This window comes from Clarias gariepinus, chromosome 20 (assembly GCF_024256425.1).
Source record: "Clarias gariepinus isolate MV-2021 ecotype Netherlands chromosome 20, CGAR_prim_01v2, whole genome shotgun sequence".
Lineage (NCBI taxonomy): Eukaryota > Metazoa > Chordata > Actinopteri > Siluriformes > Clariidae > Clarias > Clarias gariepinus.
Window position 1 is genome coordinate 4145001 of NC_071119.1, and position 16660 is coordinate 4161660.

The window sequence follows — 16660 nt, forward strand, 5'->3', positions numbered from 1 at the left end:
GGCACCCGAGCAGGGACGGCCGTGGATTTCAACACAACCGATTTTCAAATGATTCTTAGAGATACCTCAGAGTCTGATTCGGTCTGCTTTGTAACAGTCTTATGGATGTTCATTAAACTGGTCTGACTGAGGAATAAAACACTTCAACGGGAAATGTTCTCACATGGAGATTAAATTCCATAATCATCTTACAAAACAAACAAAAGATTTTGATCTTTCTTCCAGGTCGTGATCTAGGCAGCACCACGCTTCCAGGTTACCCTCCTCACGTTCCCCCAGCTGGCCAGGGCAGCTACTCAACCCCGTCGCTCACAGGAATGGTGCCCGGTGAGTCCCCTCAATGTCTCTTTACCTGACTAATCAGATCCGTATTTTGGGTTAGCTTTGCGCGAGTCTTTTGAAAGAATTGGACCTCTCATGGTAGAAGTAGTTGTCTGGTTGTGTCACTTTAGCATCTCAGCCACTGAAGGTACCTACTGATCAAAACGACCCAATGGAAACCTAACGAGACTCCATTCGTTCTTTGTTTTGTTGTCCAGCACTCTTTGCTATCAGCTCCTTCTTTATCTCTTCTTTTTCAACCCTGCCTTATTTCTGCCGAGGTCCCCGTGGGAGGTGCGCTTGTCTTTGCCACTTCCTGTCTGCCAGGTTGACAGCACTCCCAGGGGGTTCTGGGACGTTAAGAAAGGAGGGGGGGGCGGGATGGAGGGTGACGGACAGTTTAAAGGGGGGGTGTATTTGAGTTCTGAGCCAGGACGGAAGGGCCATTAGGCCCCAGTCTCACAGCTGTCCCCTCTCAACATCAGTAATTTGTTTTTAATGAGAATCATCGCTGACCCTTGACTAATTCATTCATCCATTCTCCCGCGCGCTCTGTTCTTCTCCTCCAGCTTTGCTTACGGTTCCGCCTGCTGCCGACTTCACAGCCAACACAGAATTTACAAACCCGCAGAGATTTGGCCTGACACCCAGACACGGGAAAAGTGTATTATATTTGGAGCAACAGTGTCACCCTGCTGCCTGTCAGTGGCTTGACTCGTTAACCGCTCTAAAACTGGTCTCATTAAGAAGAAGATGCACTTGTAGACTTTGAGTAGTACGCATGAGGCTACAAAATAAAGACAAGAATGGTACAAGCTATGAAATCCTGGCTAAAATTTTTCGGCAAAGATTGTTTCTTAGATTTGTGCAAGTCAATTGGTTAACGTTGTAAAGAACATTTTCTACAGTGGAATTCCCACTAGTTCTGAAGTGTTATTGATTTATAGGGTTAACGTTAAAAAGAGTAGCATGAAGGATGGGTAGGACAAAGTATGAGTGAGTGTTGTTCTGCACTGCTTGGCTTTAAAGCTAAAGTTCCCCGGTGATCAAGGGTTGAACTAGATGAAGGACCCACGATTTATCATGGCTAAACTGTGGGCAACACAAAAGACTTGAAGAATGATAGGCCTCATTATAGGTGCAGTCGAGAAAGTTCATTAAGAAGTTAAGGAATACTCAACAAAGGCTTAAATGAGGTTCAAATCAAAGTTAACTTCCATCACAAGTGCAACCAGTGGAAAGAGGGTTCGGTAACAGTATATATCAGAGGTAAAGTGCGGGAATTCTTATTAAAAGATCAAATGTGGCAAACGGTATAAATGTAGAACTTATAAATGAAGTACCTTGAGATACTACTGCAGAGAACGCTCTAGTTCTTGAAGCTGTTGACACCATTCCTTTCCACCTTGACAAGGACCCCCTTATCCCTCTCTTGCCTTTTACCACATCCCAGTCTTTCTTCATGCTTCTTAAATAAACAGCACCATACAGGGATTGTCGTGAGCATACTGACTGTATTAATGACACCAAATACCCTACCCTCCATTTAAAAAAGTATTAATTGCTCTAGACATGGTGTCGCAGTGAACAAAGGCGGCTTGCATCTAGAACATAATTGGTTGTTCATCTTTGGTTACCATTTTATCCTGGTTCTGGGCCAAGAATGATCTGGAAAGGGTTCCCTGGATACAAGGTGAGAGTACAACCCGGTCGGTGCATTAATCTATTCCTAAAACCCATGTATCCACACCCTTGTGTCAACTATGCTGAGCCATTTTACCAATTAAGGTGTTTTTTTGGAAATGCTTAAAAGAGGAAGCTGAAGAACCAGGCGCAGATCCAGTTCGATGCACGGTAACCCAAGCTCAGGATCAGATCAGGGACCCTGGAGTGGTGTTGCGGGAATGCTACCCACTGCACAATCAGTCCTACAAAAACAAAATAACCAGAGATAATGGTTAGAAATAATTAGCAGATGGTTGGACAAGGAAGAGTAAAAAAAATACATTAGAGAAAAGGTAACATCTTGTTACCCAGGCTTATGAAGTTTCTTTCAGTATTTAATGGCTTGTACCATGATTCCCTTGATCTTAATTAAATTTGAGTGTCTTAATTATGTCATTATTTTAAAATCTCAACAAGAATAATGACATAGTATGAGAACGTGGGTGTGGGTAGGCGGGAAGTCTACCAAAAATGTTAATAAAAACCCTGTAAATATCAGTTTGAGGGAATAAATCGATTACCGCACCTCTCCCTGGATCTTTTTTACTCTTCATCCCCTACTTTATTCCTCTGTGTATCGCTTTTACGCCTCTCTTTCTGTCTCGCTCTTGCTCTCTTTCAGCAGGGGGCTGACACGCGGTGGGAAGGGGGGCCACGAAAGCAGCCAGGCAGAACCGACAGAGCCTGAGATGGAGGGAGGAAGCGAGAGAAAGGGAAAGCTTGTGGCAGTCAGTGAAGGGAGAGAGAGTTCCCTAGAGAGGGAGAATGAGAGAGAGGAAACTAGTGAAGCAACGGAGGAGAAAAACCATCGCAAATTGACACTTGCACTCGTTCGATAGTCGTGGAGTTTTACACACTCCCACTACACGCATTCTTTCTGAATCTGTCTCTTGTGCCCACACAAGTCCTCATGGTCTTCTTTGGTGTTTCCCATGGCAGGGGGCGAGTTCTCGGGCAGTCCTTATTCCCACCCGCAGTACTCCACGTACAATGAGTCATGGAGGTTCGCCAACCCGAGTCTGTTGGGTAAGCACACACTCACACAATCACACATATATACACTTCTTACCTGTACAGCTCTTGTGGTGTAGAGATCAGAACCAGGACCTTCAGTAAGCATTCTATCCTGGTCATGGTTGTGCTGGACCCAGGAGCTTATCCTGGATGGACGTCCCAGTATAGTTGGGTGTATAATCATCTCCAGAGTTATACCTAGAGCAATTAACCTTGGCCAGTCCATCTACCAGGGCAGTTTGTGGAAACAGGGAACTTGCGTGGTTTTTGGGGATCCATTTACATCATTCCATCTAAGACCGCAGTTCCGTCTTTGATCATTTAATATAAACAGACATAGCCCTTCATTTACAAACAACTTTGATGCAAGTAATCAGAAAAGCATTCTAAAAAGATTATTATACATGATTGGAATATATGAACCTGTATCACTTCTTACCGGATGGTGTATGTGTATGTGTCGTCTATTCACAGTGTTCCAGCAGGAGTATGGTTCTCTTCTAGGCTCAGAAAGAGCAGCTTCTTCAGGCCTTTTTCCCAGCCAGACCACACAGCCTGCAGGTACCCTAAACTCACCCCCCACACCACAATACTCAAACCGTGTCTCGTGGTCTGCTGAAGTAACCCCATTCACACAATCATCTCTAACTACACAGTTAAATTTGTGTAAAACACCAAAACTTCATCCATCTCACTCTCTTATCACCTCTCCTTTCTTGTCCTCCTCTCATCCGTCCTCTAATTTGTGTCTGATGGAGAAAAACTGGCAGGTGTTTTTTAAGTCAGTATGAGAAACTAAAGGCTTTTCATCTTTAAGAGGTCTATCAGCACTTAATGCCAGCACACACTGATCGAGACGGATGTCTGTCTTCACGTCTAGAAATGGGTTTCTTCCTGCAAAGGATAATGACTTGAGAGCTCAGTAAGAATAACATCATGGAGTAAGACAGGTGGCGTACCGTGGTCCTCTTCACCATGGCATTTTTTAAACAGCATTACAATAAAAATAGAAATAAAATAACTGATTTGGTTATATTTTTAGATAAATATTTTATAGTAATAGTCATATATATATATATATAGGCATACATTCAGTTTAAGTAGTCATGTCTTATTTTAAAGCCAACTCACTCTAAACCCAGAATCAATTAAAATCGAAACATGTTTTAAAACAAAACGCTTCAATATGCTCTCAGGAGAACATTAAGCAGCTGATTCTTCATCCCAGCCAAACAGAAAGATCTGAGCTGCTTGTCCATAAAGAATATCTTTTTGAAATAGTGCTTATGTACTATGCATGCCTTTTGTTGTTGTTGTTGTTGCCTCAAACCAACAATAAGGTCCCCCACACCCCTAATATTAATGTTGGAATTTTAGAAATCAATAAAAGTTTGGTGATATAACTCCAGTGTATTGGGCAGGCAAGTGCCCAATGGAACAAAAGTCTGGAACATTCCCAAATTAAAAAACAGCTCCAAAAACAAGCACTGATACAATTTTGAAGGAAACTGACCATTGACCATTGATCATTTACTAGCGGCACTGGTCACTGAATGATAACCACTGAACGTTGACCAGAGACCACTGACCAGTGACTATTGACTTCTGACCATTAACAATTTACTAATATCACTTGACCACTGATCACTGGGCATTAAACAATGACCATAGATCAGTAACCATTAACCACTGATGAGTGACAATCAGCTACTGAACATTGACCAATGACCACTGACCAGTAATCCTTTACCAGTGACTATTGAGCAATGATCAGTGAATACTGACTATTGACAATTGACCATTAACTAATGACCAGTGACCACAGACAAGTAATAACTGTCCAATGACCTGAACTATTGCCGATTGACCCGTGACCATTGATCAGTAACCATTAACTAGTGAGCAGTGACCAGTAATCAGTAACCATTGACCAGGGCCCATTGACCTATCACTATTGACTATCCCATGACCACCAGTTATCCCTGATGGGCCCTTGAGCAAGACCCTTAACCCTCAACTGCTCAGATGTATACTGGGATAAAAATGTAAGCTTGTAGTACATCAATAGTACATCAATTCCCACGAAACCCTATGGTTTTGTTCTGCAGGATCTCCGTATTACTACGGTGCAGCCACACGGGGTTCAGGACCTGCAGCTACAGCCACGGCCAGCGCCTACGACCGCCACTGAGAGCAGGGGGAAAAAAGAAGAGAAGGAAAGAGAGAAAGGAGAGCTACATGGACTGAAGGAGAGGAAAGACATTCGAAGAAAGAAAGAGAGAGAGAGAAAGAGAAGACTACATCTGAAGCTTGGGTCCTTTTGCTTGTGCAGCCATGCTGGTCCACACACACTCCACTCATACACACCATAATCACCAGGATCTCCACTAGTACATTAGTATTTTAATCCCATTACACTAGCTAGCACCTGTTTCTAATTCTAGCATCAAATTAATGAAACTGAGACGTAGACGACGAATCAAAGCGAATGAACTGCACAGAATTGTCTTATTTATAAAAGGCGGAGCGTGGAAGCTCCTCCTCTCTTTCTCCGTGTAGATAAATGCTCTTTACTCGTGTACAAACAGCCCTGTACGTTAGTCAGATTTAAAGCTATTTATGATGGAGACAGAGTAATATATATAAAATTAAAAAAACAACAAATGTATGTGTTAAAGTTTACCGCGGATACAGGCGTCCAGGAGGAGACGCATTTTAAATCATTTCAGCGTTGGGGGCAGTAAGATTCCAGTGATCCTATAAGAGAAATCCGGAGAACTTTTGTCAAAAAAAAAAAAAAAGCACAGTCATTTTTATGAAGCTGTTTCTGGATATAAGCCACCGTCATTGGCTGAAATAAAAGGCTTTGTAGGTAATTAGGTAGCATTACTTCTCTTAGTTTGTTTTTGTTTATTTTTTAAAAACTGTAATGAGGCTGTGATGGTCTTATGGCTTATTTCATCGCGATGCGGATAAGTAGGAATAAGCCCTGGCCCGTGAAGGAACAGGAAGTTGATAAGTGTTGATAAGTCTAAGGTACGAAATCTAATCCTGTAGCACTTGTTATATTAAAACGTACGCTCGTCTTATTAATTAAACAAAACCATGTTCCCCATTAAGAGGGAACCCTGACAATGACAAGCCTTCGTACCCGGAAAAAGCTTTTTTCCTGTTTTTCCTCCCCCCCGGAGAACGTGCTGTCAGTCTCCTGAACCTCCCCAGAGATCCGCTTCACGACAGTAAGCACAGAGACAAATCATTCAGCGTTTTATGTTCTTCCCTCTCTCTCTCTCTCTCTCTCTCTTTCTCTTTCGCGCTTTTCCCCCCTCTCCGAGTGCTCGTTCTTTCGTTCTGCGCCGAGACAATGCATGAATACCGTGGTGAAGGCCTTAGCGGACTCAAACGCAACCTGTACATAGCGCCATCGCGACAAAAAAAAACAAAACGTCCCCATCGAAGATGTTATGGTACGGCGATCGTTTTACTGCCACGCAAGCTTTTTTGGATCCCAGTATTCGTCTATATCTAACTTTAGATTCTAGTCCATGAGGAAAGAACCGTGTTCTTTATTTAGCTATCGTTCGTGGTGCGTGTGTGTGTGTGTGTGTTTTTTTTTGTTTTCTTTATTTCCTTCTCGTTTTTTGGATACGCCGTGGATTTCCGAGTAGCTTTTTAACGAGTTGAGAACATTTCAGTAGGTTTAGTAGTCACGAACACCAAAACTTTTGACGTGAAATGTGGAAAAAAAGAATACTATATCTATGAATATACAATATATATAAATATATATAAAGACTGATAGTTTTGACTTTTTTATGTTCCTGAACTGTAACGTAGCATTAGAAATACCTTCCTTTGTAAACCTTAAGTTGCGCGTGACGCAACTCTAAAGAAACCCTTGATGCCGCTCGCCACGACGTTCCCGGCGACCTTTGAACCTTTTTAGGCATTACGAGGCATTATGAACCTGAAGTACACCAGCTGTAAAAAATCGAGGACAGTGCCTTTACTTTTTCTATCGAGTCATCCCGAATGACCACGCGTCACTAAAATACGAACACAAGGTCATAGGACCCCGCCAATCACCAGATCCAGCAGTGCCACCTGACCGACCGGACGTGTGTTTCAGGCTGAAGGAAACGAATGCAGATCTTTTAAATCAGAGAGACACATTAATCAATCAATGAATCAATAAATCAATCAATGAATCAATCACCCGAACACACGGATTAAACCAAACGAACCAGGGCAGGTAGAAATGTCTAGCGTCCTATAACACTGTGGTGTTTTCACGAAAAAAACCTGGACAAATTCGAAGTAGCTATTTTGTTGACTTTTATATATAATAAGTAACTTTGGACCGGAACGTGTCCTTGTAATTGAACCTTTTGGTAACATGAATTCTTACGATTTTAGGAATTTCAGCGAGATGTTTTCCAGACGTCGCTTGATTTCATTATGCGGACAGGTAGTGTATAAAGTTAACCCCGCCCCCTTTCTGCAAACTGAATCACGTCGGTTGTCTTATGAAGTAAGACAAAAAATAGATGAAAAAATTGCGAGAATTTGTGCAAGAGATGGTGATGATGTATTTAGTTTTTTTGTATCGACGTCGGTTTCGGGACTGAATGGAATGAAGAAAATGAAATGTACGGAATTTTTTTAAACCTTTGTAACCTTTGTAATGTGTAATCAATTCATACAATTTAATTTTAAATACTCCTTACACATGACACAAAACTAAATCCATTGCCTTAAACACGGCGTTCTTGCGTAATAACCGTCCCTCTGACCGTAGACGCGTTGCCTTGCCATCAGTTTGATCCCACTGCTTAAACCCGGGGATCCTCCCAGTGCTCCCATTGGCTCAGAGGACGATGATTGACAGTTCTGGCGCTGAACAGTAACACAAAGCCGGCTTTAACCGGTATGGTTCCTGCCCTTCCCGTCAGCCCCTTTCAAACACGTACTGTACACACATGTAGTCCTTTTGTCCTCTGGTGGGTTGTGAACACGCACCCCTCCCCATCCCTCCCTCCCCACGGGGACGCTCTAAACCTGCTGTGCCATCAAAACCCGACGTCCACATTCTCGCCTTCTCTCCATTCCTCTTTTTCCTCTTAATCTCATCAGTCCCTCCTAACCCACTTCTTCAGGATTAAACCTATTACAACTATTGGATTTGTTGCAAATCGATCAGTTTTTCCTGAAGAGAGAGAACGATTTCGGGATGAGACGATAATTTCATCACTTCTCAGAAGGGAATCTCTTTCCATATTGCATGCAGCACTTCTTTTGAGCACAGCATTATTGTCATGTCATATCTTATGTCATGTCATATCTTAATACTTTACCCATGATGTGTGTCTAAAGATAGAGTGATGCGGCGGTTGCGGCGGTGCCGTCTCGTGGGTCACTAACTAGCCTGCGACCGAGTCGTGTAGCTGCATTGCATTCTGGGTCCAACGTTTACATCGCGGCTTCTACATTGGTTTGTTTTTTATTAATACGATGTCGAACGTTGTAAGAGTAAGTTCATGGGAACCATTAAGCAGCAATTAAGCTCTGTCGTAAAGACAACAAGGTGACTTCAGGGTGGCGTGTGAACGCTAACTTCTCTTGAAGATTGGTGGCTGAATCACAAAACACTCATTTAAAGTGTTTCAAGGTGGAGTTTAATCATTTAAAGCTTGAACTAGCATGAAATGATGACGTGAAGTTTTCATACAACCTTTTTTTGTGAAAAAAGTGGGATTTGCATGTCCCATGTTGAAGCGCGGCTACAGAAATCCCTTCCCTCCTTTACATCAGGTTTGTCGCGAGGTTTGGATTCTGGAAGTCAAACTCAGCAAACCGGGAGCAAACTTTCGTCAAAGATTCGACTAGTATCCCATAATCCCATGCAGAATCCATAAAAAAAGAGGGCTTGGGTTTTTTAAAAATAAAAACAAATGTATAAAAACCTTTTCTACCCAGTCTAACAATTTCACGCTGTCGCTAATCAGTTTATAAGGCTTCCTGGCAAAATAACCCGACTAAAATCGACTGACCTTATCGTGGCCTTCTGTGTACAATCCGAAGTTTCATCTGTAATTATCTTAATTTCCTAATAGACCCTCCTTTCTCCTTTCCTGTTGGATTGATACAAAATTTTTGTACTGATTTTTTGAAATAAATAATAATAATAATAAAAAAAAATCTTAATAAAGACTCACGATGGGAGACGCTCTGAAAGCATGGCAATCGGTTCGAAACAACATGAAATTTAAAACAAACAACCCTCAGTGTAGAAACATATCTGTAGCGCCCACCAAAGCTAGAGATACCCATTTAAACAAAAAGAGAGAGAAAAGATAAGAAAAGAAAAATTGACATCCCATCATAATATGAAGGAATTTGAAACTAAGAATCGCTTCATTAAGAAATGTGTATGTTTTTTATTGAATTTTCTAGTAGTTACGAAGAACAAATCTGTTTTGTTTGTTTGTTTTGTTTAGTTTTTTTCCCCTCTGCGTGCTGTGTGTCGTCTTAATATTTGAATGTATTTACTGCGGTACAAAATTTGCCAAAGATATCATATCACGTGTTTTGTTGTTAATTCTTTATGCTTCTAAGTTTTTTTTGTTTTTTTCAAGTCAGGCCATGAACTGGAAATAATTGTTACTGATTATATGTTTTTTTGTTTGTTCGTTCGTTTGTTTGTTTGTTTGAAATGAGTTTGGTATTGCTAATGTTATGATTATTCTAATTATTCGAAGATTCAGGGTTATTTTATGTTCGATTTAAATTCTCTGGCATTCGTCCTGAGCCCTGAAATCAGTCCAGGGTTAAATAGGCTACTACGTGTACGTGCAGACGAGTGAGTGTTTGTTTGTGCATTATCGATTTATGTACCTGTAATGTGAAATGAAAAAGTAATTATTTGTAAATATTTGACATAATTTTATTGGTTCATCGGAATAAAGGTAATTTTTTTAAGTTCACAAGTTCATGCATTTTGCTTGTACAGTTTCTCTGTAGTGATATTTATTCCTGCATTTTTTTGTTTTTGTGAAATACCAAGTGGATGTATGAATGGATGAGTTTTAGCTACGATATTTAGCTACAACGATAAAGAGGATAAAGTTACCTAACGAGATTCTGTAAAGTGCAAATTGCAGGGAGTAAATGAAACAAGCAGGAAAACAAAAATGTACTTACATTTTTTTTCAAAATTATTTTAAAAACCATCATTGCAAATGGAAAGTAATTAAAGAAAACTTATTAATAATTTTAATCAATATTAATATTTTGCATTTTGTTATGAGTCACAGCTTGTATATATGGATTACTTTGTCATAAAAAAATATATAGTATTAAAAAACTACTAATGAAAGCATTTTCAAACATTGATTTTTTTACACCCTAATATCTAAATACATCTAAATATATTATATTAATAAAATGCACTGTCTGGCCAAAATTAATAATTAAATAAATAAATAAATAAATAAAAAGTCACCATTTTAAATGGGTCAAATTACTGGGTTTTGCCAAGCAAAGGAAACAACAAAGCAAATTTGAAATGATTTGAATTGATTGGAACTGGGTTAAGAATCCTTTACTACACAAAACCTGAAAGAATAGCTCTGAACCATCAACTTAAAAAAAAAAACGTGAATGGAGATCACTTAAACACTTGATGAAGTTGCATGGTTAAAAAAATCAACAGTAAAAAACATACCTATGTTTAAAAGTGGTATTAAGAGCATTTCCATACACACAATGTGATGAGAGGTGAACTCAGGATTGGGACTAAACAGCTGTGTCGTCCATTGTCCTCTGGGGACAATGTTATGATCCGGGGTTGCTCCAGTTGCTCAGGTCTAGACTCAGCAACGTTATGTGGCAATAAAATGAATGAATGATTCACTGATTCAATAATTTACTTTCAGCCATAATAAACTGAAGTATCTGTACGTTTGAACAATGCACTGTATTCAAGTCACATGATTCAATGATTCCTTAAAAACATGTCAAACGATTTACTGATTCACTAATCTTAGGAATCATGTCGCGGTTGGTTTAGCTGTTTTATTTAATGTTGCAATGTTAACATATATAATCAGCAAATAAGCTAGAGGCTAAAAAAATGTACGTTTCTAACTTTTGTTCTGCTGGACGCAGTTTATGTTAAAGTGAGCCATCTTGTTCGAATCTTTCTTAAATTTTCTGTCTGCTGAGCCTTTAACAGGGTAACTAAATATACGGTATATCTTAAACTGAAATAGTTTGCACTGTTCATACATACATATGTTAAATTCAAATTCAAATTTTTATTTGTCACATACACAGGCATACACAGTACGATATGCAGTGAAATGCTTAAACAACTGCTCGTGACCTTAAAATGAATAGAAAATAAATATTAAAAGAAAAAATAGAAGGTAAATTTAACTAAGAAAGAATAAAATTAAATATTAAATTAAAATCGAATAACATAACTGAACAGTACAAAATATACAATATAAGAAAAATATATGAAAATATAGAAAAATAAGTAACAGCTGTACAATATAGAGATACCCACAGCAGGTATTTGTTTCAAAAGCTTTATATTGTGAAAAAGTGAGATTAGGAAGTTTGTGTTTCTTGTTCATTAATTTGCTATTTTGTAAAGATATTTAGTTTTATTAATTTATTTTATTTTATTTATTTGTACATTATTTAATAATTTTAAATTATTTTTTTACTTACTTATTATTTTTTGCTTACATAATTTCTAAAAATAAATAAATAAATTGGACATTACGATACACTAATGTTACAGTAAACAGTAATAAGTAAACAGTTACTCAGGACTCGAGTACCTTTTTACTCTTACTTGACTAATATTTTGGATGACTACATTTTACATCTACTTAAGTAATATTATTTTGAAGTACAGCTACTCTTAATTAAGTAAAATTTTTAGCTGCTCTACCCACCTCTGTTTAAAACAAACCAGATGCTGATTCTGTAAATTTATAGAAAATTATTCATTGATTCACTAAATTTAAGTCAATGAATTCACTTTGCCAGTAAATTCCTGTCTTTCTATTATTAATTTTATTAATAAAAAATAGAGCGACTTACAAAAGCTTTCTATTGGATAGATCCTTACACTGGGTTACTAGGTTACTAATCACTGTGGGGGGGGGGGGGGGTTGGGTAATTACCCCAAATATCTAAGAAACAGCTAGGTCTTTAGTCTTCGTTTAAAGATTGCCAGTGACTCGACTGTACGGACAACTCGGGGAAGTTTATTCCACCACCTACTGTAGGTGCCAGAACAGAAACCAGTCTAGACGCACGTCTTCCTCGAACGAAATTCCTAACAAATGATTTCAAAACTAAACCGTTCATTTGCTTTCTTCTCAACTGGCACAATTTCCATTATGTAGTTATTAATTATTACATAAACAATACTAATAATATAACTAACGGCACCAGAAACAGAGCAGTGCCGCTGACACGAGCGATCCCATGAGCTCATCCTTAAATTCCAAGACGCTAATGCAATTTAAGGCTCTCATTTCAGAGCCGGAACTCTCCAGTGTTTCTCTTAAGTCCATGTCTAGTGTGTGAGACCTAAGGGAGGTTAAAGTCATCTAGCATGAGTTTGAATATTCCTGCCCCCCTGTGCTGGGAGAATGGAGCCTGCCCACGCTGATCATTTGGCTGGTGGCCCAGTCCACAGAAGGCCGGGACAGGGGGGTGATAATGGGGCACAAGCAGCGACACAGTGACAACACGACACACACGTGGAAAACAGCTTCGACCCAGCTGGATACAACTCCGCACTGGGCTTGGATTTGGGCATTTGCCCGGACTTCCATCACACACACACACAGACGTGAGTACACATGGCTTTGGGTCAGTGCCCGATTTTGGGAGAAATTCCCACGCTTGGGTGCTTGCCCAGTTTGGAGACAGTGGCAAACTGTGATTGCCGTGCACTTTGGGTCTCAGCCAAAACTCATGATGAGAACGAACTCTTCAGGGATTGGACTGGTGTTTATGTGTGTGAGTGTGTGTGTGTGTGTGTTTTATACTTCTGCTTTCCAGATAACAATTTCTGTCTCTTTCTCCTCTAGCACTTTTAACAATTCTTCAGAATAAAGGTTCATCATGAGGACCCCTACCATCCAGAGGACCCTTAAAGAAGAGTACAGCTGGTCCGAATCGCAAGTTCTCGCCAGTTCTCCAGGTTCTTGCAGTGTTCTGAGTTTTTATCGTTATACCAAAGTAGTGTGAGGTCATATGATTCAAAGGAAAAAGTGCGGGTCAAAACCAAAGGGTAGTCCAACTAGGGACTATCAAGACCAGTGGTGACTGCTGTATTTATTCCCATTATACAACCATGGTAAGACCTCCGGTCAACATTCACGCACGCATTCTCACACAATACGGGCGAATAGGAAACTGGAGTACCTACAAGAAACCCACCAAGGGAAGAAGATGCAAACTCCATGCACGCAGACCAGAGGTGGGAATCAAACCAGAACCTGGAGGTGTGAGGCCACAATGCAAACCACTACGCCAACATGCCGCCGATGACAAGCTGCAGGAAGGAATGTTTGTGTTCTTGTGGCCTGTATTTGGAATCATGGAGATCCGTCAGTGTTTGTTGAAACCTAACTTCTCCGGGCGCCTCAATCTACCGCAGCCGTCCGCTAGGTTCTGAATCATTTGCTTCGACAAATGGCAAAATGTTTATATCCGTCCCTCCCCTCCCCTTCGTTGAAAAAAATAATTAATTGCATTCCGAACTTCTGAGCAGCGCCGAGAGTTACTCCGCGGACTAAAATGAATCATCCAAGTTCGACAAATTGCCCCCTTCCCTTATTAAACTCGCTCTTCAAGCCTGATTAGATAAATAATTAAGACATTTCCATTTTTCGTGTCTGTTTTATTTGCGCGAGAAGAAAGCGAGCAGAAGGAATAGCCATTAGAGGGACAGGAGCCGTGCAAATTAACGTCACTCACCGAGTGTGTGTTCGCCAACCGGGTGCTGGGTGTAATAGGGACGTAATTGCGAGAGTCTTATTAAGACAGGGGCTGGATGTTCAGGTGAAAACACACACACACACACAGAAAGAGAGGGAGAATTGTTGTTACTCCAAGAACTGCCTGTGGGGTGTAGTATATACACCCTTACCACTTGATTAGTAAAAGAAGTCTCTCTCACACACACACACACAGTAGAGGTTAAAAGGTGAACAGCATCTCCAGGCATCGAAGAACATCTCGCTGTAATTAAGCAGAAGTTCAAACCAAAGTCCTCAACTTTTATATGGCTGCATTTTTTCTCCTTTCGCCAAACTTAAGCTAAAAATAACTTCCTCAAAGCCGTGTCACAGGTCACGCCGAACCTCCATGACCTAAGGTCACGTTTATTATAAGGACCCTTGGAGGCTTTGAGTGCTTGAGTCGATGGTTGTACGTGTAGATACGCTAAAATATGATGCGCTAACCAAATCTGATCTAATAATAAGTACAACGACGTAACATTAGTTTTGTTTTTTCACAGACACGACACAAAACACAAACATGCTAAACCTTTCATCAATCGTTTTTAACCTCTATTAGCATTTGTTGCAGTTCCTAGTTTGGACCACTAGGTGCAGTGATGCTGTAACTGTACGGTAAAATAAAAACCTGCGGCTATACTAATAGAAACCTGCACACATCTATCAAATATATATTAATATATATTCACCAATACAACTCCTTTCCTCATTCCACACACACTCTTTCGAATGCAAAACAGTCCTAACGTGTTGAAAGTTTTTCCTCCTTGCTTTTCATTCTCATTTTACCCGTCTCGTAACCGGCGCTCACGATGGCGCGAGGGAAGAAAAATGAGAAAGGTGAGCTGACAAGCAAAAGACCCTCTGATCCAGCTGTCTGACCCCCTCCCTCTTTCACTTTTCCTCGCTCCCTCGCTCCCTCTCTCCGGTTCTCCCAGTGGATTTGTCCTTCTGGTCGAGTTCATGATGAATGGACCTGTCGAAAGAAACTCATCCCAGAGACCCAATTAGAGAGAAACAGAAAAAAGCAAGAGAGAGCGACGGAGACAGAGGGAGGTGGAACCGAAGGAAGAAAACTAAGAAGCTTACTAGGTGGCCTTACCTGATTCAGCAGCGTCCAGCTGTTTGCCAGTGAAACCTCTGGGTGATCGTCTGTTCACTTTAAACTAACAAAAATGGAAGTGTCCCAAACCACATGCCTTATTCACTACATTGGCTACATAAACACTACAGTACATAACAAATGTCTCGAAATCAGCAGTCTTCTAAGGAAGTGTCCCAAACCACACCATACTCACTCATATAAAATATATGCACCATCATCAAATTGGGGACGTGTCCCAAACCACAGCCCATAAACATAGGCCGCATAAACATCATCATGAAAGTCTTACCATCGCCATGACAGTGTGGACGTGTCCCAAACCACATCCCATATTCAATATGTAGGAACCTTAACAACCATCACAAACCCTCATTCATAATCAGAATTATGGGGATCTGTCCACCTGTAGGACCCTTAAAAACCAGTAGTGTGGATGTGTCTCAAACCACAGACCATATTCACTATGTAGGACACACACACACTCACTTAATCAGAGGAATGTGGACATGTCCCAAAGCACATACCTTATTCTCTATGTTGGACACTTAAAAAAAAACACTACACATGGCCTCTTAATCAGAGGAATGTGGACGTGTCCGAAACCACATACACTAATCACTACATAGGACAAATAAAAACTACCACACACGCCCTCTTGATCAGAGGAATGTGGATGTTTCCTAAACCACACACTGTTGACTATGTAGGGCACTTAAAAACCACCACACACACTCTTAATCTGAGTAATGTGGTCATGTCCCAAACCACATACCATAATAACTACATAGGCTACATACTAAAAACTACAAACACAACTATAAAAGTCTTAGCATCACTAATCCACTCTGGACACGTCACAAACCACACATCCTATGCACTACCTAGGATGCATAAATGAGCAGCATAAAAAAAATGTCTCACTATACATCATAACTTTAAAGTGGACATGTCCCAAACCGCATACATTATTCACTACATTCTATTGCACACAATTATAAACATCACATGATTTCATCACTGTGGACATGTCCCAAACCACAGACCTTATTCACTATGTAGGACACTTAAAAACCACAACAAACCCTCTTTTTTTCTGTAGGACATATAAAAGAAACTCCTTGTAAATGAGACAAATGTCTCACTACACACCAGCACATTTGTCCAAAACTATATACACCAACATCATCATCAACGTCTCATCGACACCAATTCACTTTGGACGTGTCTCAAACCACACATCCTATTCACTACACAGGACACAACCGAACACCATTACAAATGTTCCACAACGGAGCGTCAATCCGATTGGACGTGTCCCAAACCACATCTCCTACTTACTACCAAATGAAAGCCTTTTCAAACGTCTCACTATACGTCATCGCTCCAAAGTGGGCGTGTCCCAAACCATATTTATAATTCATGACCTTCTCACCTTTCCCATCCA

The 16660-nt window shown here is 40.3% G+C and overlaps 1 protein-coding gene across 3 annotated transcripts in view; it reads left to right on the forward strand.

Moving 5' to 3' along the window:
- Positions 1-10323, forward strand: part of pax5 (paired box 5) — a 47938-nt gene extending 37615 nt beyond the window's left edge. For all 3 annotated transcript variants that reach the window (XM_053480012.1, XM_053480014.1, XM_053480013.1), the window contains exons 8-11: positions 226-327; positions 2986-3072; positions 3535-3621; positions 5169-10323. In XM_053480012.1, the coding sequence (XP_053335987.1) occupies positions 226-327; positions 2986-3072; positions 3535-3621; positions 5169-5251 (359 nt within the window). In that variant the 3' untranslated portion in view covers positions 5252-10323. The remainder of the gene's footprint in view (positions 1-225; positions 328-2985; positions 3073-3534; positions 3622-5168) is intronic.
- Positions 10324-16660: the final 6337 nt, after the last annotated feature.